Here is a 24,058-nt window from a genome sequence, read left to right on the forward strand (position 1 = left end):
TAAGCAGTTTTTGTGCCTTTCAGAGCTGTTTAAAATTTCTTGAGAGTTCTTAAACTCATATCAACTGCAGCTTTTGATAATCAGATTGCATTTAGAAATATTACATGTTTAGAAATATTGCTATATAATTTAATTGGATGGTATCCAAAGCTCCAATTCTGCTAACACAAGAGACTTGTACAGTCATACCTCATGTTATGGACGCTTCAGGTTACGTGTTTTCGGGTTGTGGACTGAGGGAAACCCGGAAGTGCAAGAACAGGTTACTTCTGGGTTTTGCCACTCGCGCACAGGTGCAGCGCTTCAGGATGCGAACGCTGCGGGTTGCGGACGCGCCTCCGTCACGGATTACGTCCGCAACCCGAGGTTCCACTGTACTAGTGGAATGGAATGTCCCCCTTCTCTCCTTTCATCTGCAGCCCCCTCAAAATCAGCTCCAGAGGACTGGGGACTCTCTGGGGCCGCATGGGTGAAGGAGAGGAAACTGAAGTGATCGCTTTGGTTGTATTTGTCAACACCAATCTTAGTATGACTATCCCGCTGCTGTCCACCAATCCCTCCAAAATTACTACTGAGTAATTACTGCACATTTGTTGCCAGATTAAGTATCTAGCAGCAAAAAAAGCAGCCCACAAGTTCAGCTCTTGGCTTCTGGGGCTCAGTGTTTAGGCTTTCTTTCAAACCAGCAAAACTGCAGCAATGTGTTTTAGGTCAAAGCAGAAAGTTAAGTTGCTCATCCCTTGCACATACAGCCTTGAAGAGCCTTCAGTTTAGGAGATGACTGTAGCTTGCTGCATTTATCCTGAGGTCATGCATGTCTTTGCAATGGCATTGGGCTGAAGAGGAAGGCAAGCTCTTCACTCTGATCCTTGACGAGACCCAATGCTATTTTCCAGGGCTCTAAGGATGCATTATCCTCATGCCTCAGGAGGCCTGGTCTCACTTGCAAAGAGGCTCATGGAAGTGGTTTCCCCAACCAATTTTACATCATTCCTATAGCCATTTGTTCTTTCCTAATTTGTAACATGCATGCATAATACTTAAATACCCTTGACATCAGTTGTTTAAATTTCTGACAGATAATGGCTGTGACCCAAGAGATTATGCCACTTGGCTGTTTAGCAGAAGCAAGAAAACTGGGACACTACACCCACTTCTAATTGTTTGAATATCTATAGACAGGATTTCAACTCTGTTTATCAGGCTATACATGCAAAGACTCAGCACCTTGATAAGGAAAAGGAATTCTAGATACAGGCATCATGCATATATATAAAATTCCTATCCAGCAAAGAATATGCATAGGGATGTTTTCTCTGTAAACATAAACTGGACTGGCCAGTGGGATGAGATGGGTGGGTCTCTGTTGTTCTCTCATCTCTGCTAGTATCAAGAAGGAGCGGCAAGGCAGCACAGAGCTCAGTGTGATGCAGGTGCAGCAGTGGTGCCTATGTGACACTGTGCCCATACAATGCTAAACTCCTTGCTGCCTTACCTCTCACCTTCTCCCCGTTAGTACCAGCAGTGACACAAGTTGTTGAGAAGATGGGAGAGCAACACAGTCCTACTCACCCTCCCAGCTGCTACTGGGTCAGGCATTATTGACAGTAAAGCATGATTAAAATTCCATTGATATCAAGGGGACCAAAGAACTCAGTGTGATTCAATGCATATTTGCTCAAATTTAAGCCCTACTGGGACGTGGGTGGTATTGTGGGTTAAACCACAGAGCCTAGGACTTGCCGATCAGAAGGTCGGTGGTTCGAATCCCTGTGACAGGGTGAGCTCCCATTGCTTGGTCCCTGTTCCTGCCAATCTAGCAGTTTGAAAGCACGCCAAAGTGCAAGTCGATAAATAGGTACCACTCCAGCGGGAAGGTAAACGGCATTTCCGTGCGCTGCTCTGGTTCGCCAGAAGCAGCTTAGTTACGCTAGCCACATGACCTGGAAGCTGTACGCTGGCTCCCTTGGCCTATAGAGCGAGATGAGCACCGCAACCCCAGTCGGCCACGACTGGACCTAATGGTCAGGGGTCCCTTTACCTTTACCTTTAAGCCCTACTGCGTTCAATTAGACAGAGTTCTTGGTAACTGTGCTTAGGACTACAGCCCTGGTTGCAAATATGCAACTATTTGAAAAGTAGCAGATACCACCTGAATGAAGAAGAGCTTTTTTAACGAGTAAAACAGGAGGACAGATTCCCATGAAATATCAAGCAAAACAAGAAAACATATAGAAAACAAACTTTTTAAACTGTAAGAGTTAAAATGTAGTAAAATGGCAAACAGTAAACTATTCAGTCATTTCCAACCGTATTGTTATGGTAAATTTTGGCAGCAAGAGGGAAAGTATTCCTTGAAACTTATTTCCTGCTGCAGGAAGCCACAGTGTACACCATTGCTTTTGTGACTGCCAAAGCCAAACACAAAGCCTTCAAGTTAAATCAGCTAAACATCAATGCACACAATATACAGGAGACATATGCCAAAGACATTTTTGAATGGTGGTTTTATGCCAGCTACAGTTCTTCGCACTGTCGCACTAGTTTCCACTTGTGAGAAAATGTTATTTATATCAAATCAGTTATCATTAAATAAGAGATTTGTTTTTAGGTGTCTGCTAGTGAGTTGCCGGATTACTTTATATTAATACCAATGTTGGCACTCCCATCAGTTAATGTATCTGATAGAGCAGCACGCTGGATTCAGTTGAAGCCCCAATCGTATTGGGCTGGTTTGGGCAGAACCAGGCTAGTCAGATGGAGACAGCCCCAGATTGCACTGGGATGGGCATCCCATGTGATCTGGGGCATTTGTTGTTGTTGTTGTTGTTGTTTAGTCGTTCAGTTGTGTCCGACTCTTCGTGACCCCATGGACCAGAGCACGCCAGGCACTCCTGTCTTCCACTGCCACCCGCAGTTTGGTCAGATTCATGTTTGTAGCTTTGAGAACACTGTCTAACCATCTCGTCCTCTGTCGTCCCTTTCTCCTTGTGCCCTCCATCTTTCCCAACACCAGGGTCTTTTCCAGTGAGTCTTCTCTTCTCATGAGGTGGCCAAAGTGATCTGGGGCATGGCGATAGGTAAAATAGAGTAAAAGAAGTTTTCCTGCACATGCCTGTTCTGCAGGGGAGCACACATGTACAGTCAAATTCAGAGGGCTGAGACATTTGCTCCCTAGCTGGAAGCAGACCCCAGCAGGATTGGATCTTCCAGAGGATTCTGTCCTGAAGGCAGCCGGGGTCTGCTCTGCCAGTGTCTTCCACACATGGAACTCACTGGGAAAACAGCACCCAGCCCTAGAACAGGAGGAGTTAAAGTCTTCAGATGGTGTTGAAATTCGACCCCTATCATTCTGAACCACTGGCCATGCCAGCTGTGGCTGAAGGAAATTGGGAGTCAAAGGACACCATGTTAGCTAATACTAAAAGGATTGTGAAAGGTGGGGACTTATGCTCCTCTAGATGTCGCTGAAGTACAATTCCAATCAGTCCCCGCCAAGATGGCCAATAGTCAAGAAGAATAGAAGATGTAGCCTAGAAGGCAACAAGTTCCCCATCCTTAGCGTAAATTTTGCAATAAAAAGTAAACCTGGGATAAGGTATTGGTCCCACAATACTGGTGTAAAATAAATTTACCTAATGAATAAACAGAAGTCGTTTCCCCTTAATGAAGGGCTACTGATAAATCTATTTCAATAGGTGAAGATTCCACACAGTAAAAAAAAAGGATGGAATACGTTAAATAGCAACAAAGCTGAAGAGGGAGATTTTTTTTTTAAATGTGCTAAGATTTTAGAGAATAATTTTAAGAAGAAAGAAACCCACACCCATTTTCACAAAGCACTTCAAGAGCTGTGGTAAAAATTTGTCATAGATAAAACCTTGTGAAGGACATCAGAGAACCCACAAGTATTTATGGAATGAACCACAAGCTGTATACAGAAGTTAACAAATGTCTCATTACAACAAGGATATGGTTACCTTAGTAACAGAAGCATAGCCTTCACATTATATTCAACTTAAAATTCCACCATAATTAAAAGAAAGAAAATAATCTGTTTTAAATATTACTAGAGAATACTTTCCAAACAAACAAAACATTTGTTGAAACCAAATACAATGTAAATTATATTTACTCACAAGCCATTAATAAAGAATGGTAACAGTAAGCTTTCTGAAGCTTTTCTGAATTATTTTACAGTAACACTGTTTACCACAACCAAGGATTTTATATGTCAATGTTAAACATATATGGCAGCAAAGTATCCTTGAAATGACTGTTCAAAAACATATTTTTGAAATCAGCAGGAAGAGCCCAAGGGACAATGAAACGTTTTGTGGAAAGTCAACTATTTGCCCAACTGGAATTTGATTTAAATACAAATACAATCGCATGCTAACGGGCAACATCAGCAAAATGCACACTAGGGCATTTTACTGCTTTGGTTCAAAAAAGAATGCATGTCAGGCTCTCTAAAGCTTGATATACAGGAGAAAAGACCTGAAATCATATAATTTAATTACCAGTAGAAAACTGTTCTTCCAAATCCTAAAGACCAGTTCTCAGATCCAAATCACAGAGTCTGGAAATTTTTTAGAAAACAGCTCTCCACATTTTCATAATTTATTAATATCATGAAGCTACTTAGTTATGACAGTGCTCTGGTGTAATAATCTTCCCCAAAGAGGCGGTTTTAGGATAGCACAACTGGTTCAGCTGCCCTGGGTGCCGTGCTGCTGGGGGCGGGGGGCACAACAGTGCTGTAAAACAGAGCGTGAGAGGCAAGGGGCATCGGATTTTAGTGTTGCACAGGCCACTGCTGAAATTTGAGAGCCAATAGTTCACCACTATTCCCAAATATATTTTTCCGCCCTGATACCTATGGTTATGCACCTAAGAATAATCTCCCTAGACCAGGCTTCCTCAACCTGGGCCCTCCAATGTTTTTGGCCTACAACTCCCATGATCCCTAGCTAGCAGGACCAGTGGTCAGGGATGATGGGAACTGTAGTCTCAAAACATCTGGAGGGTCAAGGCTGAGGAAGCCTGCCCTAGATCATTATGAACCCTGACTTCGTTTTCTAGTGCTCTGTACAAATCTTTTTTCCTGTCAAGCATACAAAAACAGTATGATGTTGTGAATATCAAGGTTCAGCAGCAAAACCATAGAGGCTGCAGAAAACTTGAGTAAATGATCTGACATGTTAAATATGGATTTAATTGTGATTAATACTAACAGTGCTTGTGCACAAAGGAGACTCACATTATCTGCTAAATTGAACCAGGCACACTACTACCAGGCAGGATTTCCAACCTAGGTGAAGTTAAGGGGAGCCTCATCTTAGAGTACAGATTCTTCTACCAGCCATTAAAGATAAAGTAGCCTCCATGACCACCAGTCATGATGTAACAGGAGGTGAAAAGGGCAGCTCAATGTACTTAAATGGTGACATGCCTGCTGCTTTTAGACAAGGTGAAATAAGTGCTTCGAAATTCAAGAAAGACAATATAGTGGGATATTCTTCCAACTTCCAACTTCATGTTTTCAGTCACCTTTCAAGTACGTTACGCTGAGAATTTGGTTCCCTACAAACTGCTTCCACATTCTAACAAACTTCAAGTATTCTTACAAAGGAAACGGCTTATTAATAGTTAAGGGTGAGCAGCTGGATGCACGCAGGTCAACACCTCAAAGGTTTCCATCTAGCCTCCACTATATCCTCTGATCCCAACAATAACACCCCACGTATACCATGTTATACACCCTGACCACATTTTATCATATGGAGACACAGGGAAGGAGCTGTTTTAAACACCATCCTGCATGATACGTACATTGGGCTGTTGTTGAACATTGTTAAGAATGTATTTGGGCCAAAACAGACTAGAATACATTCTGGAAATACAGAATGTATCTTTCTAGTCTTAAAACAGCAGTATCAGCTTCTATACTGCTTCTGAGCACAATTCGTTGTTTAATTAATTAACAGTCAAAACCCTGAATGGCTTGCCCCCAAAAGGATCCCTTTATTTCATATGAACTTCACAAAGATCTTCCTGAGAAGCTTTCCCCTGTTTTTGATGCCTTTGGAAGTAAGGCAGGTATGAATCAGGAATTGGGTCTTTTCTGCTGTGACACCCCAGCTCTGGGACTCTCCTCTGCCTGGTGCAGAGTCTGGCATGTTTTTGACACCTGAGCAAAGTCCTTTTTATTTGCACAGACCTCTTCGATTTGTGACTTGTTAGCTTTTATCCCCATCTTTATTTGGTAAATACTGCTGTTTTATGTTTGTTGTTTTGTTTTTAATTGTGCATTGTGTTTTTGCACCTTGTTGTAAACTATCCTGGAAGAATTTTGGGGCACCAAAGAGTAGTACAATAAATATTCAAGCAACTAAGAATAGGTTCATCTGCCTGTTTCAGACGAAAATACATTTAGTTCTTGTTTCTTGGCTTCTATGGAACAAAGTTCTGTGCAGCCCTTCAGCTTTTCATCTGATAGAAATATGTCCCAGTGAAAAAATGGAAGTCAAGTACAGCTGTAAGTGATTGCTGTATCAAAGTGAGAATGATAAACTGTGTTAACTGAGAGACAATAAAGCAGAGATGGAAATTTGTAGCCCTGTAGATGTTACTGGACTCCAACTCCTATCACCCTCAGCCAGCATAGCCAATTGTCAGGAATAATGGGATCTATAGTCCAGCAATGTCTGAGGCGCAGGTTCCCCATCCCCTGCCACAAATGCATGAAGCCATCTAGTCTTCTTTACAGAAAGGTTATAGAATTTCATACCACAATGCAGCACTATAATCATGTATTGAGGGCTGCTCCACACATTACACACTGAAATTCACATGGAACTAGGTCTCTTAAAAATAAATTAAGCTTGAACTGATGAAGGAAGTTAGTCTATAATGCTTCCATCCCCAAACTGCACAATGTACCTCTGAACAGTACACAATATAAAATACCCTACATAGTGTTTTGATTACAACAGTACTATCATAACCTCAGTTTCCAGAGAGGTCTCTTAAGATTTCACAAGATTCTTTGTACAACCTCACAGCTTTCACAGTATAGTGGTACCTCGGGTTAAGTACTTAATTCGTTCCGGAAGTCCGTTCTTAACCTGAAACTGTTCTTGACCTGAAGGACCACTTTAGCTAACGGGGCCTCCCGCTGCCGCCATGCCATTGGCATGCAATTTCTGTTCTCATCCTGAGGTAAAGTTCTTAATCCGAGGTACTATTTCTGGGTTAGCGGAGTCTGTAACCTGAAGCATATGTTACCTGAAGCGTATGTAACTCGAGGTACCACTGTTTCAAAAGCCATGCATCCCAAACACTTTTGCCAAACAGGACATTCACAGAATACAACCTCACATGGACACACATTTTGCCCTACCCTGGCACACCTTTCTCAAGCCCGTTAAGGTATATTGGGGGGATATGCACTTCTGGTACCCTGGGTGTTTATTCTTACTTTCTCATCTGTAAGCTTCCTAGAAAACCTTTCAATCCTATCACTACATCTAATCTTCGTTTTCCTAAAGAAGATGACACAATTTCTTTCTTGGTGTGCTTGCATGCTCAAGGAAAACATTCCTGATTTTTATGGGTCTATTTCCAAGTCAAACCCATGACACCACTTCATATATCACATTTTCCTGAATATGTGAAAATGGTATTCAGAGGCAAACCCACCTTTAAGTGCACTATGACAAAGTTTCTCCCCCCACCCCACCCCCTTGGATAGAAACTGGTAAGTTGCAAGGAGCCTGAACCAGTTGAGGAATTCCTATGCTTGACAAAGTAATATCTGTCATTTTTAAAGCCGTAAAACATTTTACTGCTGGGAAAGGATTTTGATGTTTGTAACATACTTCTATTGAAGTACAGTTCGAAAATGCCACATCTGAGAAACAGACCAACAGGAAGCATAAGACACTTGTTCATCTGTATTTCTGTGACTTTTCTCACTTGGTATTATTTGCAACTATACTTTCATGTTTCTCAGCAGTGCCAACTCTACTAAGAATCATATATTATTTTTATCATGTTGATTACATATGTTCTCCAGTTTTGCTGCCTACATATGATTAGTGTGGTTTGCAGAAAGTCAGTGACACAATCCAGAGCACGACATTCACACAAAGAATGTGTTTACTGTGAAACTTTGCCTTAGAAGTTTGCTTTCTTTCACAGCTTTGATCCACATGACATCAACAGTCCAGCATTTTGAATGTCTGCTAACCATTTAACATTATGAAAATCACTTTCACACTAGGCAGCTACTGAGAGAGAAGGTATTTGCAAAAAAAGAGAGATCCCTTTCCTGTCTGATTTTTTTTCCTTGCAGGGCTGGGGGAGCCCTTAAGATCATGATAACGTAACTGAAAATTAATTTATCGTTCATCAGTGCTTCACAGACTGTTGAAGTGTCTGAAAAAATATGAAAGCACGCACGATAATTCAGTAATCAATGTAAAAAAGGAAAATTTTATACAAAAAGATTTTCATCAGAATACATGTTTTACTGGATAACTTTTATTCCAGCCCTGTGATGATTTAAACTGTGTAATTAGCGAGGGGCTCAGGATCATGCCAGTTTACTTTGCCTGCCAGTTCTTTGTGTATTCAACTTTATTTTTGCATGTGAGCTTATATATGCAGAACCCAACATGCACTGCTCAAACTACATGAACACTATGTCTTGAATACAAAATCAAGAGTACAGATTGTGTTGATAGAACTCGGCACACTGGGCTAGGCAAATACTATTCAATGTGCAATGTGCAGGCAAGGATAAAACAATGCAATCCCAGTCGTCAACCATGAATGCCAGATCAATGATTTCATATCTTCTCTCTCAAGATAATATCTTGTTTTGATTTTTGAAAACATTTCTGGATTTTTCAAACATTTTTCTCATTCTAATTTGTCAAATAATAAACACTTACTGGTAAATGTCTTTCCTCAGCACAGCTCTACTAAGAGGATTGTCAGCCTGAGGAGCCATCGACACAGAGCCAATTTTAAGTACCAAAGTATCTTCCTTATTCGTCTTATTATCTGCAATTGAAGTAGGAAACAAACAACATTTGTGGAAACATACAGAGCCAGATGTATTAATGAAGGTATTTCCAATGCAATGAGTGAGGTGACTTTTCAGTGGAGCAACCATATCATCATCATCATCATCATCATCATCATCATTATTATTAACTTCTGCAATGAATAATAATAATAATAATAATATTTTTTATTTATATCCCGCCCTCCCCAGCCGAAGCTGGGCTCAGGGCGGCTAACAACAATAAAATAATACAACATTCTAAAATCATTTCATTATAAAATTAATTCAAATCAAATTACTGGTAAACCAATTAATACCAAACAAAATAGACAGATATGACGGTCAGACAGGCAGGCAGATAGACAGATATAGTTCCCCTGCCCATCCCTAGGCCTGGTATTCATGCTATTTTGGCTGATGTAGCTTCCCTCATTCCTAACCCTATCAGGATAACATGAGAATATATTTAAATTGACTAGTATTGACTAGTGAAATGCCTGTAATTATTATAAGTGCAGTGTCCCTGGGGATATTATAGGGACAGAGAAATGTGTGTGTTTATGTATCTGTTTCTGACAGAGAGAGAAAAGGGCGAATGAATGCTTCTTCGTGCATCTTTGGTTTTGCGTACTGTATGTTTAAAGCATATGACTTCCCCAAAAGAATCATGGGAACTGTAGTGAAGGGTTCTGGGAACTGTAACTCTGTGGGGGGTAAACTACAGTTCCTATGATTAGGGGGGGGGGTGTTGTGCTTTAAATATATAGTGTGTATGCAGCCTTTGTGTGGGGCACCCATTTATATGAAAGGAAAGGAAAGAGATGGACTCAGGTACACTATGCTGGGGGGGGGGGCAGCTAAAACTGCTCCCTACACCTATCTCAGTGTCTGGAGTAAGAAACAGTATTTTTCTCCAATGGTGTCCTAATCTACAGTCTATATACTTTCCCCCCACAAAGCTTAATGGGCAACAAAGAAGTATTTCCCTATTGGAAAAGCTATGCCCTAAGTCCTGATTCTTGGACTGGCTGCTGAAAGAATGTTGGGTACTGAGATATGAAAGCTTACTGATTACCTAGTAAGAGTTTAATTGTTTTTTAGTGCTCTTAACAGTTTTAGCTCCTATTAAATATTGTGCCTATGCCATCGTTGCAATTACTTTTAACACAGCTACTAAAAAAATACAAGGTATACTGTGAATAAATAAAGAAATGAACATGTATTTCAGTACAGAGACCTGCACTCCTGTAACATTTCTTTTTGCCCATGAAGGATTTTATGACATTTTAGAAGCTGACGGTGACATCCGATATATATACATGCAGTTGGGCCTAGTGTTCTCCACAAGCCTATGCTTTGAGGATGTACGTAAGCTTTCAATCCCCTTTCCCCATCTGTGGCCACCCAGTGAGATATCCCAGACAACTTGTTTTGAAAGCTAAGCTTTCAGCTACAGATGCTAAGAGCGTGGTGAGTGCTAAGTACTTTACTAAATAACACGTTGCTTGATGTGGAAAGAACAAGCAAACTTCACATGCAGCTCAGAAGACTCATGTGTATGTGTGTTGTGTATATAAAAGCTGGCTTCTGCAACACCACTGAGATGCGTCCAGGATGAATCAGGCAGTCATACTGAGGCTATGATTAACAATCTGGACACACAGCTAATGAATAAACCAAGGCAGGGGTGTGGGTGTGTCAGGCAATGCTATCAAATACTTATGAAATACATCAAAAATAATTAAGGAACTGCACTGAAGATAAGTTATAATAAACTATTTGGGAAAATAGGGTTGGAAAGCCATGGTTATGTGGGAAGTTAAGTGGACAAAGCATTTGTATTTTAATCAGGCTAAATAGATACTAATTTTTTCCCCAGTTACAAATACTTTGGTATATGTCTAAGCTAACCTCAAGAACATTTTTTCTTTTTAAACTACAGGACATTTATGCTATCAACTTTACATAACTTCTAAATCATCAAACTTAGCTTCTTAGTGGTGCTGATTTGACTCCTGGGGCTCCCTCTAATTCATCTGTAGACTTTTAAAGTAAGTCTGTTATATAAATGTAGCTCTAAGCATCATATGTCATGCATACTTTCACTTTTGATCAAAAAAAGTATCATTCAGCAACACCCAAATGAACTAACATTGCTAGAGCCCTTGTGAAGAAGAATGTGCAAAATGATAATCCTGTAGTATGTAGCCCAACAATAAGCAAACTGACTAATTTGAGCTTTGACAGTAGGGACACCAAGCAAATCTATATGAATTTTGAACATCACTTTATATCAATGAAGTGGACATCTGTCTATTTCTCTGCCTCCCATCACAAAATAGGCATTAGCACATTTGTCACATTTAACAAACGAGTCTGACATGATTTCCTTTTGGGGAAATTTCAAATGAAATTTCCATTTAGGATCTTTTGCTCTGTGTGAAGCCACTTTCAAGATCACAGGAAACTACTCTAGATCAAAACACAATGAATTGATTTGTCCAAAAAGAATCAATTATTAATTACTTGGCAAAAAACAATTTTACCCACACAGAAGACTAAGTAAATCCTTGGAAGAAGATGGAGAAAACAAGCTAGTCTTCTAGGTCCCTAACAGAAAAGGGGTTAGGGCTGGAAGAGCTCAATATATTCTCTGTAGGTAATAGAGCTTGCAAGGGGGAGACATCTTTGGCCTTCCATAAGACGAGGGGCGACAGATCCTATCTATTTCTGACCACTGGCTGTGCTGAAATTGGAGTCTAGCAATTTCTGGAGGGCCACAAGTTTCCTATTAGAATGCTTGTTTGCTGTCTTTCAACGTGTTCCATCAAGACAGGAAGTGAGAACGCAGGTGGCTGCCAGGTAAAAAAATGAGAAGTGGGCAGCACTCAAAATGGTATGGGATGCCTTCCTGTTACTTTTCAATGGACATAACTAAGCGAATTTGAAACGAAGCCATCTCACTAGCTTTCTTCTCCCACTTCAATCTCTGACAACAAAAAACTCCCCGGAGCAATCAAGACAGAGCCCTGGGAAGGGGAGGGATAGTTGAGCACTCTAGAAAGCAATTGTACAGTGGAACCTTGGTTGTCAAACATAATCTGTTCCGGAAGACCGTTCAACTTAAGAAACATTCGACAGCTGAGGCGCAAAGGGCTGTCAGCAATTTCAATGGTGAAAATTGAGAAACGCGCCTCGGAAGCCGTTCGACTTCCGAGGCGCGTTCGAAAACGGAAGCAATGACTTCTGGGTTTTCGGCATTCAGGTTCTGAAACGTTTGGCTTCTGAGATGCTCGAAAACTGAAGTTCCACTGTACATCCTTTAACAACTGCTTGCATCTTTATGCATGCCTGAAACTCGTATGTTATGTAGATATAGACAGTGTATGAATCCACTTCAACCACTGATTTGACACAGTAGAGCTGAGCACTGAGCGAAAGGCCAAAAATATGCACATATAACAAAAGCACAGTAGTCCTTTGCCACAAGTGTTTCCCTGGAAAGGTTAACTAGAAGAAACCTGGAGAGGTCACTGCAGAGGTAGCTACCCTGCGCTTACATGTATTCTATGACCGGAAAGGCAGGCAAAGCTTTTTTGGACTTCTAAAGGATTTTCTCTAAAATTTGCAAATCAGTAAGACTGGAGAACAAGCCAATGAGGACCCTTCATATATATATATAGTGGAGACAGCATTTTCATGAACAACAGTATCCAAGAAAAATAAGTTTATTGTATTAATATAAGGTGGAGAATATAGTACCTTCAATATTGTGCTGCAATTCCTCCATTTTGGGGGAAAAGATTCTGATTACCCCAGTATTGATATAAATAAGCGGCAAGTTCCGAGATGTGAGAATATGAGTCCTCATGGGTTGGCCTGGTGATTTTCTTTTTTCTTTTTGGCTTCTTGGCAGTTTTGCCTGAAATATACTTGCAATTGCATTGAGAAAAGGAAAACAGAGGACAACATCAAATGCCTGAGCCGAGAGAAGAATCTCATGAAGGAAATGAGGAGAACCATCAGTGAAACTTTCAGATAATTTATGCAAAGTTCTTCGCTCATTTCTTGAAATCAATTTGTGACGGACATTTTTTGTAACTGCCTTTGTGTAAGTCAGTGACAGAAATCCATGTTGCTGATGAGAACCATCCAAAAGTTTTGCAGTTGCCTGTATCAGGAAACAGAAATTGTGAGAAATAAGTAATCCATTTGCACTGTGTAAAAATTATGAGAACTTTTGTCAAACAACCCTTTCATTTTTTATTTCTTTTCAGCTATACACTTCCCTGAACATCAGATGAAAAGGTTTCTGTGAATATGTAGTACATGTTAACTGCCATGGCTACTCTTAGAACTGATTCAATTCTAAATCATACAATTGATATTTTAAAATGCATTTTTTTCAGATCAGGGAATGCGGACTTTGACATCTTTCTGTTCAGATGCAATGAACTATAGCAAGCTTCAGGCTCACATGCCTCATTGACCTCATTTGTGTGCAAGAGCAGAATGAAAGTTTCCCCTTTTAGTTTTCAATATACAGCTGTTTTCTATTACATCCAAACTCTGAAAACTATGGTTTAATCTTGATTTGCCAACAAGCCACAGTTAAAATAAACTGGACTTGGAAGTATGGAGGTATTCAAAACCAAGAATCGAAGCTTTGATTTCCCCTTTGCACACAAAGAAGGAGGCAGAGCTCACTACAAGTCACTGTCATAGCATTTTGTCTGAACCAGACCTTCTGAATGAAGATTTGACCTAATATCTATCTATTATGTTCCTACTAGTTTGAAAAGACAAATGTGAAAAATGCATCTATTTTGGTGCAAAACAGAGTAGTGCTAATCTTACTGGAAATGGCAATGGTGGGAAGTTTGACTTTCTGTGCTTGCACACTGGACCCCAACACAGCCAAAATCCCGCCAAAGCCAACAGCAGAATAGTCAACGAATTGACTCTATGAGGTCTAATCCAAATTTCTTCAGGAACCCCATTCATTTCATGAACAGTGGAATTTCCATTCATACAATGGAAATGAGAATGTGCAACCCTTTGTGTGAAATCAATGGGGAAATCCTTGTTTAAACAGGAGCTTTGCAAATACAATAATGTTCCTCTACGTTCAGTGAATTTGGACATATTCTTTTAATGTTCTACTAAGACACATGTATCTCAGCCCAATTTAGCTAATAGCACAAATGGCTCTTTATACATTTTCAAACAATGTCATTCAGATACACTTGATTATTTAGTTACATTTATGCAATTTTTTTTAAATGGTAAAGAATTAGTAAATTAGCTTCATTTGTGTTAGAATGAAGTTACTCGGATATAAGTAGCAACAGTAATTTTGCATGTACATGTTCTTGACAGAAAATAATCATGGAGAACAGAACTTCCACCAACTAATAATAATAATAATAATAATAACCTCCCTTGATGGGTTTCTTAACTGATGCTGGGTCTGTTCATTCATTACTCTCCATGGGGGGGGGGATCTCAACTTAGTTAAAATCTCAGGCTCTTTCTCATCTCGAACCCTTGAAAAAGTAACAAGGGGACCAGACTGTACTGGGTTTATCTGAATGCAGTGTCTCCCTGGCCATTTGATCTGCTGAATGATAAGTACATTTTCAGTTAGGTGGTCAGGGAGACGCTGTAATCAAATAGTCAGATTTTTTTTTTCTGCCATGGGAGAGGAAGGTGTGATCACACACCACAGGTTGACACCAAGTTGAAATTTCTCACTGGAAAGTAACACGTGATTTACCCCCAATAAATGGAACATCTTAAGATTCACATCTTAAATATACAAATATAAAGAATGCATATGTGGATGTCTGAAATCTGGACCCTTTGTAAAAATCTACATGGCATACGTAGATGCACTGGTCCGTTAGGGAAAAAACCCCTAAAGCCACAGTTAGTGTTTTTTTTCGGGGGGGGGGGACACAGGAGTACGCATACCCCTAAACATTTTGTGAATCTTTGTACTTTTGTCCATTTACTGTATTTATTTTTCCAGATTTGAACTATAAAATGGTGATTTTCTTGAGGCAAAATGAGAGTAAACATTTTATTATTATTATTTTTAAGGGGGAAAGCGCTGGCTACAGTAGAATAACCCATTTTTCCCAGACCAATTGTTGGTATCCAAAGTCACAAAAATTTGGTAGTCTATGTATCTTTAAAGCTGAGAGTAGTTCTCTCCACCCACGTCACTTTTTTTGGCTGCTTAATCCACAGTGTCTGAAGAAGAGTTCTGGACAACTTTAAAGCCTCATCACTAGTTTGTGGCATTTTAGCTGGACCTAATAAAACCAATTATCTGCAGCTTTGAATTTTAGTAATATGTTTGCTTAAGCCATGCTCAGAGCAGAGCCACCAAAATCAATGGACTCAAATATTTCAGGAGTTATCCAGAACCTATGCATGATAGCGTAAAACATCAAAGTGACCTCTCCTTTAGGGTCACATTTGTAACATACAAAGATGCTCAAGTGAATATTCTTCCTTTGCTCTGCAGCCATCCTTTTTCCCAACTGTGTAGATAAGACCACACTTGTTGCCAGAACATTACTGGGGGAGAGAGGCTATTTTAGAACAAAATAAAAACACCAGCTTTTGCATGAGTAGCTGTTCATCGTTCTAAACTACTGTTTGTTAATGGAAGTTCTGTAATATACATATTGCATTGATTTCTTACAGAGGGAAAGAAGCCAGAGAAGTTACTGAAAGGGTCCTGCTTGCTGACGGGTCGAACCAACAATGTACGTCTGTTCAGCTTGTCAGTACAGGAAAGGAAGACACCTCCACATTTCCCCAGAGACCAAGAGTCTTCCCCAAAGCTTGAGGTGATGCAGGCAAAAAAGCAAAAAACAAATATAAAGCCATAAGGGGGGGAAATCATATCTTTCAAAACTAAGCTGAATTCGGCCAATATCCATTGCAGGCTTTCAAGTCCTTCACCTCAAAATTCACAATTCAATTTAATCAAAAGAAGGAAATCATAAACTTGAAACTTGCCACAGTCTAATTATTTGGCAGGAGAATAAAAAATTATCAGGAATTAAAGTAGAGCAGGACTCTCCCTAGGTAATGACTAAGTGTAATTTGATTTGCAATTAATTATAAAAAGGGAACAGAAGCTTTATTAGAATGGAAGGAGATGGAGTGCAAGTACTAATGGACTTTTTAAAAGTTGGAAATTGTATTTTCTCCTTTGCCACAAGAACAAATTGACTTTTTAAAAGCTATTGGTGGTTTATACCATAATTCTTGCAGTCCTTCATCCTTCTGCATGAGAAAAAAAAATGTTTAGATTTTAGGATAGTTATTTGGTTAAATATCTTATTCTGCTACAAAAATCTCACCACAAGTTTTTCCTTGCATTGTAGGAATATGCCTTCAAAAAGTCCAGACTGCCAACCTTCTCCTGGTCTGGAAAACATAACATTCACCTTATCTGTTCTCTGCAGCTGGTCAGAATCTATACATTTAAACTACATGAAACTATATTTTGAATATTTTTTTTAAAAAAATATAGTAATCATTCTGATTTGCAAACCAAACTGTACAAACCTACCAGTGTTAAACCATTTTACATCGAAAGATTAGCATCAAGAAAAGAATACTACTATTTTTAATACGGAATTTAGCCAACTGAAACCCCTCAGCATATGCACTAAATCTGTAGACAGAAAGAGTATTTTAATAATTTGGATAGATATATGAAAAGCATGCTGAATTAATTACTATAATACATGTGGGGCATTTTTTTTAAAAAAAGTTACACTATTGGAAGAATAAGAAGAAAAAACTAAGAAAATTGTTTACTGTCAGATTGCAAGCCTTTTTTCACTAGAGCATGCTAAGGTTTCGGTGCACAGATATTTCCTAATTCCACAGGCTGCTTGTTATTGCTGCAAAATTTCACACAAGTATTGTCATAAACACAATAACTCCAGAAGGTGATAGTTAAAGTATAATTAATGTGAAATACAAAACATCAGCTTCTGGTTTCATAGTTATGAAATCCAGCTTCGTGTCTTAAGCTAACCACCATTATAAAATGATTAGAAAGGTAACCTTAAATATCTTCAGATTGTACCATAAGACTACATATTGCTCTCCAGAGACTATGAAGGTAAACATTTGTATCAAACCTACAGATATTAGCAGAGGCATGTTCTTTGTCACACGGAGTATATTCTTCTTATTACAACTAATGCTGCTTTCTTCCAAGTGCAAATTGCGGCAAAGCAATATCACTTCAAATCATCTCTTTTTTATTTGTATTATTATTACTACCACTAAAAACAGGTGACTAATCAGTAGCCCACTGGCCACATTTGAGAATCCAATCTGTTTTTGTAGCCTGCCAAAATGTGTAATTTCAAAAAGCACGTTAAAAATATTAAAGATTTCTATTTACACACACACACACACAATGCCATGGTGCCAATAGGCTTTTTGTGGGGCACCCCATGCCTCCCCATCTAAAAATTTTCCATTATTTTTTATTTTATTTGCTGGATGAGTAATGGAGTGATAAAAATATTTTATTTAAAATTGTGTAGAATAGCTGATGGGAAAGACCTTTGGAAGCTTTGAGAATGGGAAGATGGAAGCTTACTGCTTCTAAGTGAGTTGTAATTCCTCTTAACTTTTCAGAAGGCAGGAAATTAGATCACCATTGCTGACAGCCTCTCCCTCTGCTGAACCTCAGTTGTGTTTCATGCCAATGCTGAGCATAATGTACAATAAAGGGAAGGAGAATGAAAGAAACAAAGAACATGTTATGTACTGAAGTTCTCACCCTGGGCCAGCAGGGGGATACTGTAGATAGTTTTCACTCAGGTCCACGTCAGTTATTTTAGGCAGGAAACCCTGGGTTGTTGTTGCTACAATGTTGACAGCCGGCTGCCTATAAAAGCAGGCCGGCTGAGCTGTTTGCTGCTCAGTTCTGTTCCAGCTTACAAAATAAAGAGCTGCTTTGGAGAAATCGCTGTGTCGTCTGCCATGTCTACCCACTATTCAACAGAACACCCCAGAACACAGACTCTGTAAGGAAGGGGGGAGTGCGGGGGGGGGGGGGAGTGCGGAGACCCAGTTAAGAGAAGAGTAGCATCTATATGTGATTAGTCGCAACCACCTTGCAGAGTGTGGCCCTGGACACCACCAAGGGACTCAGCTCAGAATAATGTTCATGGTAAGTTCCCAACGCTGTGTTCTAAGATGAGCATGGGAGGTGCCTCAGTGAGATATACCCCAGCAAACCTCTGATAGGTGGCCGTGTATGGTCTACTACAGCAATTGTCTCCCAGAGATGTATGGTAGAAAAGGCAGGTGAGGATGTGGCTGCTCTAGTGGAATGTGCTGTTGGATAGTGACACTGAGGTATGCATTGGAAAGGGGCAAGTGGGTACTATTCCAGGCAATGCAGGAAATGAAACGGAGGTTCAGCAGAGGGAGGAGCTGCTGGCAAAAAGGAGTTAATCTCATTCTCTGCTTTCTAAGTGGTAGAAGGAACCCATTGACACCTCTAATTCTCAACTCAGAGTTGCAGTTATCCTCACACCCACTTTCACACTTCAGCCCTGCCCACTTTAAGATGCAGCCCCTGAAATGTTAATCATGAGTCAATGCCTAAAAGAGGTTCACCACCCCGATAAAAAAGAAGAGTAAAATGTTTCTACATGAGCACTAACAAATAATAATAATAATAATAATAATAATAATAATGCACATAAGGTGTGGTTGCTACCTGTTTCTGTAGTGATCAATATTGAAGCTTTCTATTTTGCATTTGACTTTAGTGTAGACATCTTGTACATCTACTGAGGCACTGAGGTCTTCTAATTCACCAACAACACATATTTCTGCAATATAAATAAATATCCAATGAAAATAAGCCATGAGTTTGAACCCTTAAGAAGTTGTCATTTTATATATGCATCGGCCACATTTTATTCGAAGTTCTCTACCCCAAAAATGAAGGCTTCCTATACAGCTATTGTAGGTATTCCATAAAAGGCGGCAAGTTGGATTGCAAAGGAATAGCTCTGCAGCTAATTCTGGCTGCTTGGCGCTTGACTGCACACCCTGCATTTAGCAGGGATCAGTTCATTTGGGGGCTTTCAACTGGGAATTCCAAAGTGCAGCTGATCCATGCAGGGATTGCAGTCAGTGCTGATAAGCTTTTGCCAGGGATAGACTGAACTCTGGAGTTTCTGAGTGAGACCAACACGAGGGGAGCTTGCATTTGGTACCAAGTTTGAAGGGCGTCAAATACAAGCCCTGCTTGTCAAGGAACAACTGAGACCATACTTTGAGGCCTCCTTCTCTCTGCAGTGCCTTCTGCCCTCTGAAAAACTACTCCAGGTGGTTATGGAATTCAGTGGAGCATTATGGGAGGTGACACTGGAGGCAGGGGGGCTGTAATGGAAAAGTGGAATCTTAAAAGTCCTTATTCTGATAGGAGTCCCTGATTGATCTCAGATCTTTCTGTGAACACAAGGAGCCCTTCCATTTGTAGACAGGCAATTCTGGATCCAACCCCAAATATATAAGCAATCTCCAATCAGACATAAAAAAGCAGCATTTGCCAAATAGTAATCTGTTGCAAAGGTTGGATGTATTGGCTGGAAAAAGAAGTTAGTCACAGATGCACTGGGAATGGAGAGTAGCAAGTTAAGATTTTAATCTTTCTGAGCTTATCTTAATATTTAAGTGGATGGGATTCTATATTTGTCTTGTCATTTTAACCATAATGTACCCTGAGCTTTTCTTGTTGAGTTTGACTTAAATATTCAAATAAATAAGTCTGAAGACTGTAGATTTAGGACTCCCAAATGCCATCTCTGTTAATACTAGAAGACTTGTTGGAGCAAAACTGCCAGTTAACTTCAAATTACTAGTTCTGTTTTATAAATTCTGTATGCAATACCTGTTCCTTTACTTTCTGGATCTGGTGCAAATAACTTTACAGTGAGTTTTGGCAACATCCATTGCATCCATAAGCTAACACGTCCACTTGATACGCCAATATTGCTTGTTGTTTGTTCTAAGGTAACAGAATCTGAGAACGGAGAATCATCGCCACCTTGTAGAGATTCACCCTGCCAAGAAACCCAAACCCCAAAACATTAGTAGAAACCTAACATAAATGTATCATATTCAAATCCAATCTATATAAAATACATCTGTAATATGCTTTTCTGTATGATCTTGTTCATTTTTGTTGTGTTTATATCTCTTTCTCCCGCTCCCTTAGATATAAAAAAAGACCATGGAAGATTCAACAGAATTACAATGCAGAGGCAGAAAAGAGTGGGATTTTGGCTGAGTATGCCTGGTGGTGGTAATGGGCTGGATGAGACACAAGACACTGAAGTTGAATCCCAACAAGGCAAAGGTGTTGTGAGTTGATGGTTCTCAGGTCTAATAATTGAGTAAGTGGCCTGTTTTGGATGGGGTTGTATTTCTTTTGAGACAACAGGTACTTAGCTTCAGGGTACCCCCTGATCCTATTTTGTCAACGGAGTTTGAAGTAGTGTCAGTGTCATGGAGTGCCTATTCTGGTTCATCAGCTACTGCCATTCCTAGATGGAGAAACTCTGGCCACAGTAACCCATGCATTGGTGACCTCCTGGCAAGATTACTATAATGCACTCTAAACTGAGCTGCCCTTGAAGATGCTGTTGGTGCAAAATGCAACTGCTAGAATATTGTCAGGTTCAGTTGTCCAGAACAATATAATACTACTTCTGAAGAGCTTGTACGGGCTGCCTACATGCTACTGAGCCCAATTCAAGATATAGTGCAGGGATGTCCAAACGGTTGTTTAGTGAGAGATCCTTGTCTGCTGCAATGCTACGTCCGTCTGTTAGTGTCTGTACTGTTGGTGAGCGATTTAAAAAAAGGTACCCAACTTTGGGAAACTCCCCCCTAAAAAAAGCTCAACAACTTAGACCTGCTCCTCTAAAAATAGCTCAACAACTCTGAACTCCCTTCCCCTCAAAAATGGGTAGATCACTGCCACTCCCCCCCCCCCCGGGAGTAGATCACAGTCTCTTGGGAGTTGGACATCCCTGATATAGTGCTACTTAACAAGTCCCCCCCCTCCTTCCCACCACTATTTTGTAACTAAACAACCTACATCCATCATTATATTTTCACCTTCTTGCATCAAGTTTTTCCTCAAAAAATTCATCTAAATTTCATACAAACTTTTGAAAACCAGTTACAATGCATTTGACTTGGTCAGGCACAAAAGCACGTAACAGACAAATAAGTTGGGGTGAACACTAAAAATTAAAAGTGACGAAGAGTCAGAATCTCCCTCCTGCAAGAGGAATGTATGGATTTACCATGACAGAAGTAAACAAATGTATCTTATTAGGAGTCAAAGTATTACTTGTTTAGAACATGAAAACGTGTTCTCGGTTGGTCCAAAAGTGAAGTTCAAGTCAGTTTTGATGTTCTCTGGATAGGTTTGCTGCTCCCAAGTGATTTAATTTTAATAAAAGAATACTTTTCCATGTGCTTGAAAGCAGCAGCATTGCAGAACTTCTTTGTTGATCATTTTCAGAGTTATGTCTGCCAAACTATAGTTTATAGACTATATATATATATATATATATATATATATGCTTTCGTAGATTTTCACGGGTACAGGAATGCAGGTTTTGGTGTCCTCGGGTGTCTTCCCGTGTAAAAGTTGGGGTGTCTAGGCGACGTTTCGACGAGGTCTCACTCGTCATCTTCAGGCTGGTGCTTTCGGCTTCTTGTTACTGGAACAGAGCAGGATCTCAGTGTTTGAGTTCCTATAAATACTGTTGAGGAGGTGTGGTGTATAGCCTCCAATGTTCTGGGCAGAGGGGAGGTTCCCAGGCTAGTGTGCCTTTTCTTCTTTTGTTCCTTAATTACTTGAGGGATATCTTGAGTGATTTCTTGAGTGATTTCCTGAATCCCACTTAGGTGGGTCATTAGGTGTGGATTAGTTGCTAAAGCCTTCGTGTCTTGAACTCTTGAACTTTGTGAAGAGTTTTTCTGAGAAGATGGCTGTACAGCACTTGGTTGTGCTCTGGCTTGGCTTCGTGTATAGGGGCGAGCTGTGGTTTTGTCCAGCTCGCCCCTATACACGAAGCCAAGCCAGAGCACAACCAAGTGCTGTACAGCCATCTTCTCAGAAAAACTCTTCACAAAGTTCAAGAGTTCAAGACACGAAGGCTTTAGCAACTAATCCACACCTAATGACCCACCTAAGTGGGATTCAGGAAATCACTCAAGAAATCACTCAAGATATCCCTCAAGTAATTAAGGAACAAAAGAAGAAAAGGCACACTAGCCTGGGAACCTCCCCTCTGCCCAGAACATTGGAGGCTATACACCACACCTCCTCAACAGTATTTATAGGAACTCAAACACTGAGATCCTGCTCTGTTCCAGTAACAAGAAGCCGAAAGCACCAGCCTGAAGATGACGAGTGAGACCTCGTCGAAACGTCGCCTAGACACCCCAACTTTTACACGGGAAGACACCCGAGGACACCAAAACCTGCATATATATATATATATATATATATATGGCAGCAGCTGAGGAGGCTCCTACCCTCATCGCATATATATGATTTTTTTACTGACCTAATTGCAAAAATGATTCATTTTCATGACAAAAGATCTATCCTAACAATAGTAAACAAAAAGTTATAGAAAGAAGAAAATAACAAGGTCATGGCAAGATTTGATATTTATAAATTGGATTTTAAAAAACCTTTTGCATTCAGCTGTTTCAGACTTTAATCTGAGATGTAGGACTTCCTTCCAGAGAAATCTGTTTTGTGTTTAGCAGTTGGAAGTTACAGATCTCTTTGCAATGTTTGAAGAAAAAAAACAAGTGTGGGAAAAGGCTTCAAAATATATTCTGAATATATTAGAAATTCAATCACTCTCCACAGATAATCAACTGGTTATTAATTAGGACATAACTTCACCTGTGGTAGCATTAATTAAATCCATGGAGCCTAACATAAATTAAGCATTTCAGAAATATTCAATCATTCTCTACAGAAGGAATGAGTATGTAATTATCTACCACATGTTTAACTTTCAAGGACTCAAATCTGTGTTCCAGTGAATACAATAGCAAACCTAGCAAATTCTCAGAAGTACACTACAAATGTTATCTGAGCCGACAACACTTCTTAGGTAATAACTGCATGAAAATATCACATAATATCTCATTGTATGAACCAAACATTACAGAAAATCTATCACAGATGCATGGGTCATCATGCCCTTGCTTCTGAAGTATACAGAAATGTAAATTGTTCAATGTTTTTCTCATTCCTTGTCAAATATAAGAAAAGGGAAAAATGCTCAAAGATGATTGCTCAAAACATCTCCCATTTTATGGCTTAATCCAAGTTGCGGGAAGAAATGAGCAACTGCTGGTGTGACTTTAGCTGAGAATGTAAACTGCATAGAAAACTGGTTGTGCAATTAAGACAACACAAGAAAAACTGCACAGAGAAGGATTTTAATGTCCTGATTAGAACTGTCTAAAATCATGTTTCACACAAACAGCTTTGCATGCAGTTCGTGTTTTCGGAGGCCATCATAACGATGGGTCCCATGATGGGCGCCAAACTAGCTCTTCCAACCACAAAATTGAAAGCTGTCTAGACACTTTTGGACAGACTGGGGAATAATTTCTTGCTATAAATTCTAATACTATTTTTTAAAATAAATTTCATTTTTTATTTTTGAAATATTAGGTTCCAATCAAAATGTTAGGAATAATGACAAGAAACATTTTTATTTCTCATTCCACTTTATTTTGAATTTCTAATCCCTCACATGCATACTTAAGTAAATCTATGCCTCAATTTTCCACTTTGCATCCAAATCCATAAAAATGCCAGAATCTAGAAGGCTGAACTATTTTCCCACCCCTCCTCATGCCAAGCCCTAA

General features: G+C 39.7%; 1 protein-coding gene across 9 annotated transcripts in view; it reads right to left on the reverse strand.

The window, feature by feature from the left end:
* The window catches only part of VPS13B (vacuolar protein sorting 13 homolog B), a 382,518-nt gene that overhangs the window by 138,590 nt on the left and 219,870 nt on the right, over nucleotides 1-24,058 (reverse strand). For 4 of the 9 annotated variants that reach the window (XM_083450859.1, XM_083450860.1, XM_083450858.1 and 1 more), the window contains exons 26-30: nucleotides 20,031-20,202; nucleotides 18,849-18,963; nucleotides 15,789-15,930; nucleotides 12,839-13,247; nucleotides 8,961-9,072 (exon numbers count right to left, since the gene is read on the reverse strand). In XM_083450859.1, coding sequence (XP_083306985.1) covers nucleotides 8,961-9,072; nucleotides 12,839-13,247; nucleotides 15,789-15,930; nucleotides 18,849-18,963; nucleotides 20,031-20,202 — 950 coding nt within the window. Of the gene's footprint in view, nucleotides 1-8,960; nucleotides 9,073-12,838; nucleotides 13,248-15,788; nucleotides 16,523-16,844; nucleotides 17,797-18,560; nucleotides 18,964-20,030; nucleotides 20,203-24,058 lie in introns of those variants that run through there. The other 5 variants (XM_083450863.1, XM_083450862.1, XM_083450864.1 and 2 more) reach the window with 3 other exon arrangements.

The sequence above is a fragment of the Podarcis tiliguerta genome (genome assembly GCF_965153285.1).
Source record: "Podarcis tiliguerta genome assembly, chromosome: 7".
NCBI lineage: Eukaryota > Metazoa > Chordata > Lepidosauria > Squamata > Lacertidae > Podarcis > Podarcis tiliguerta.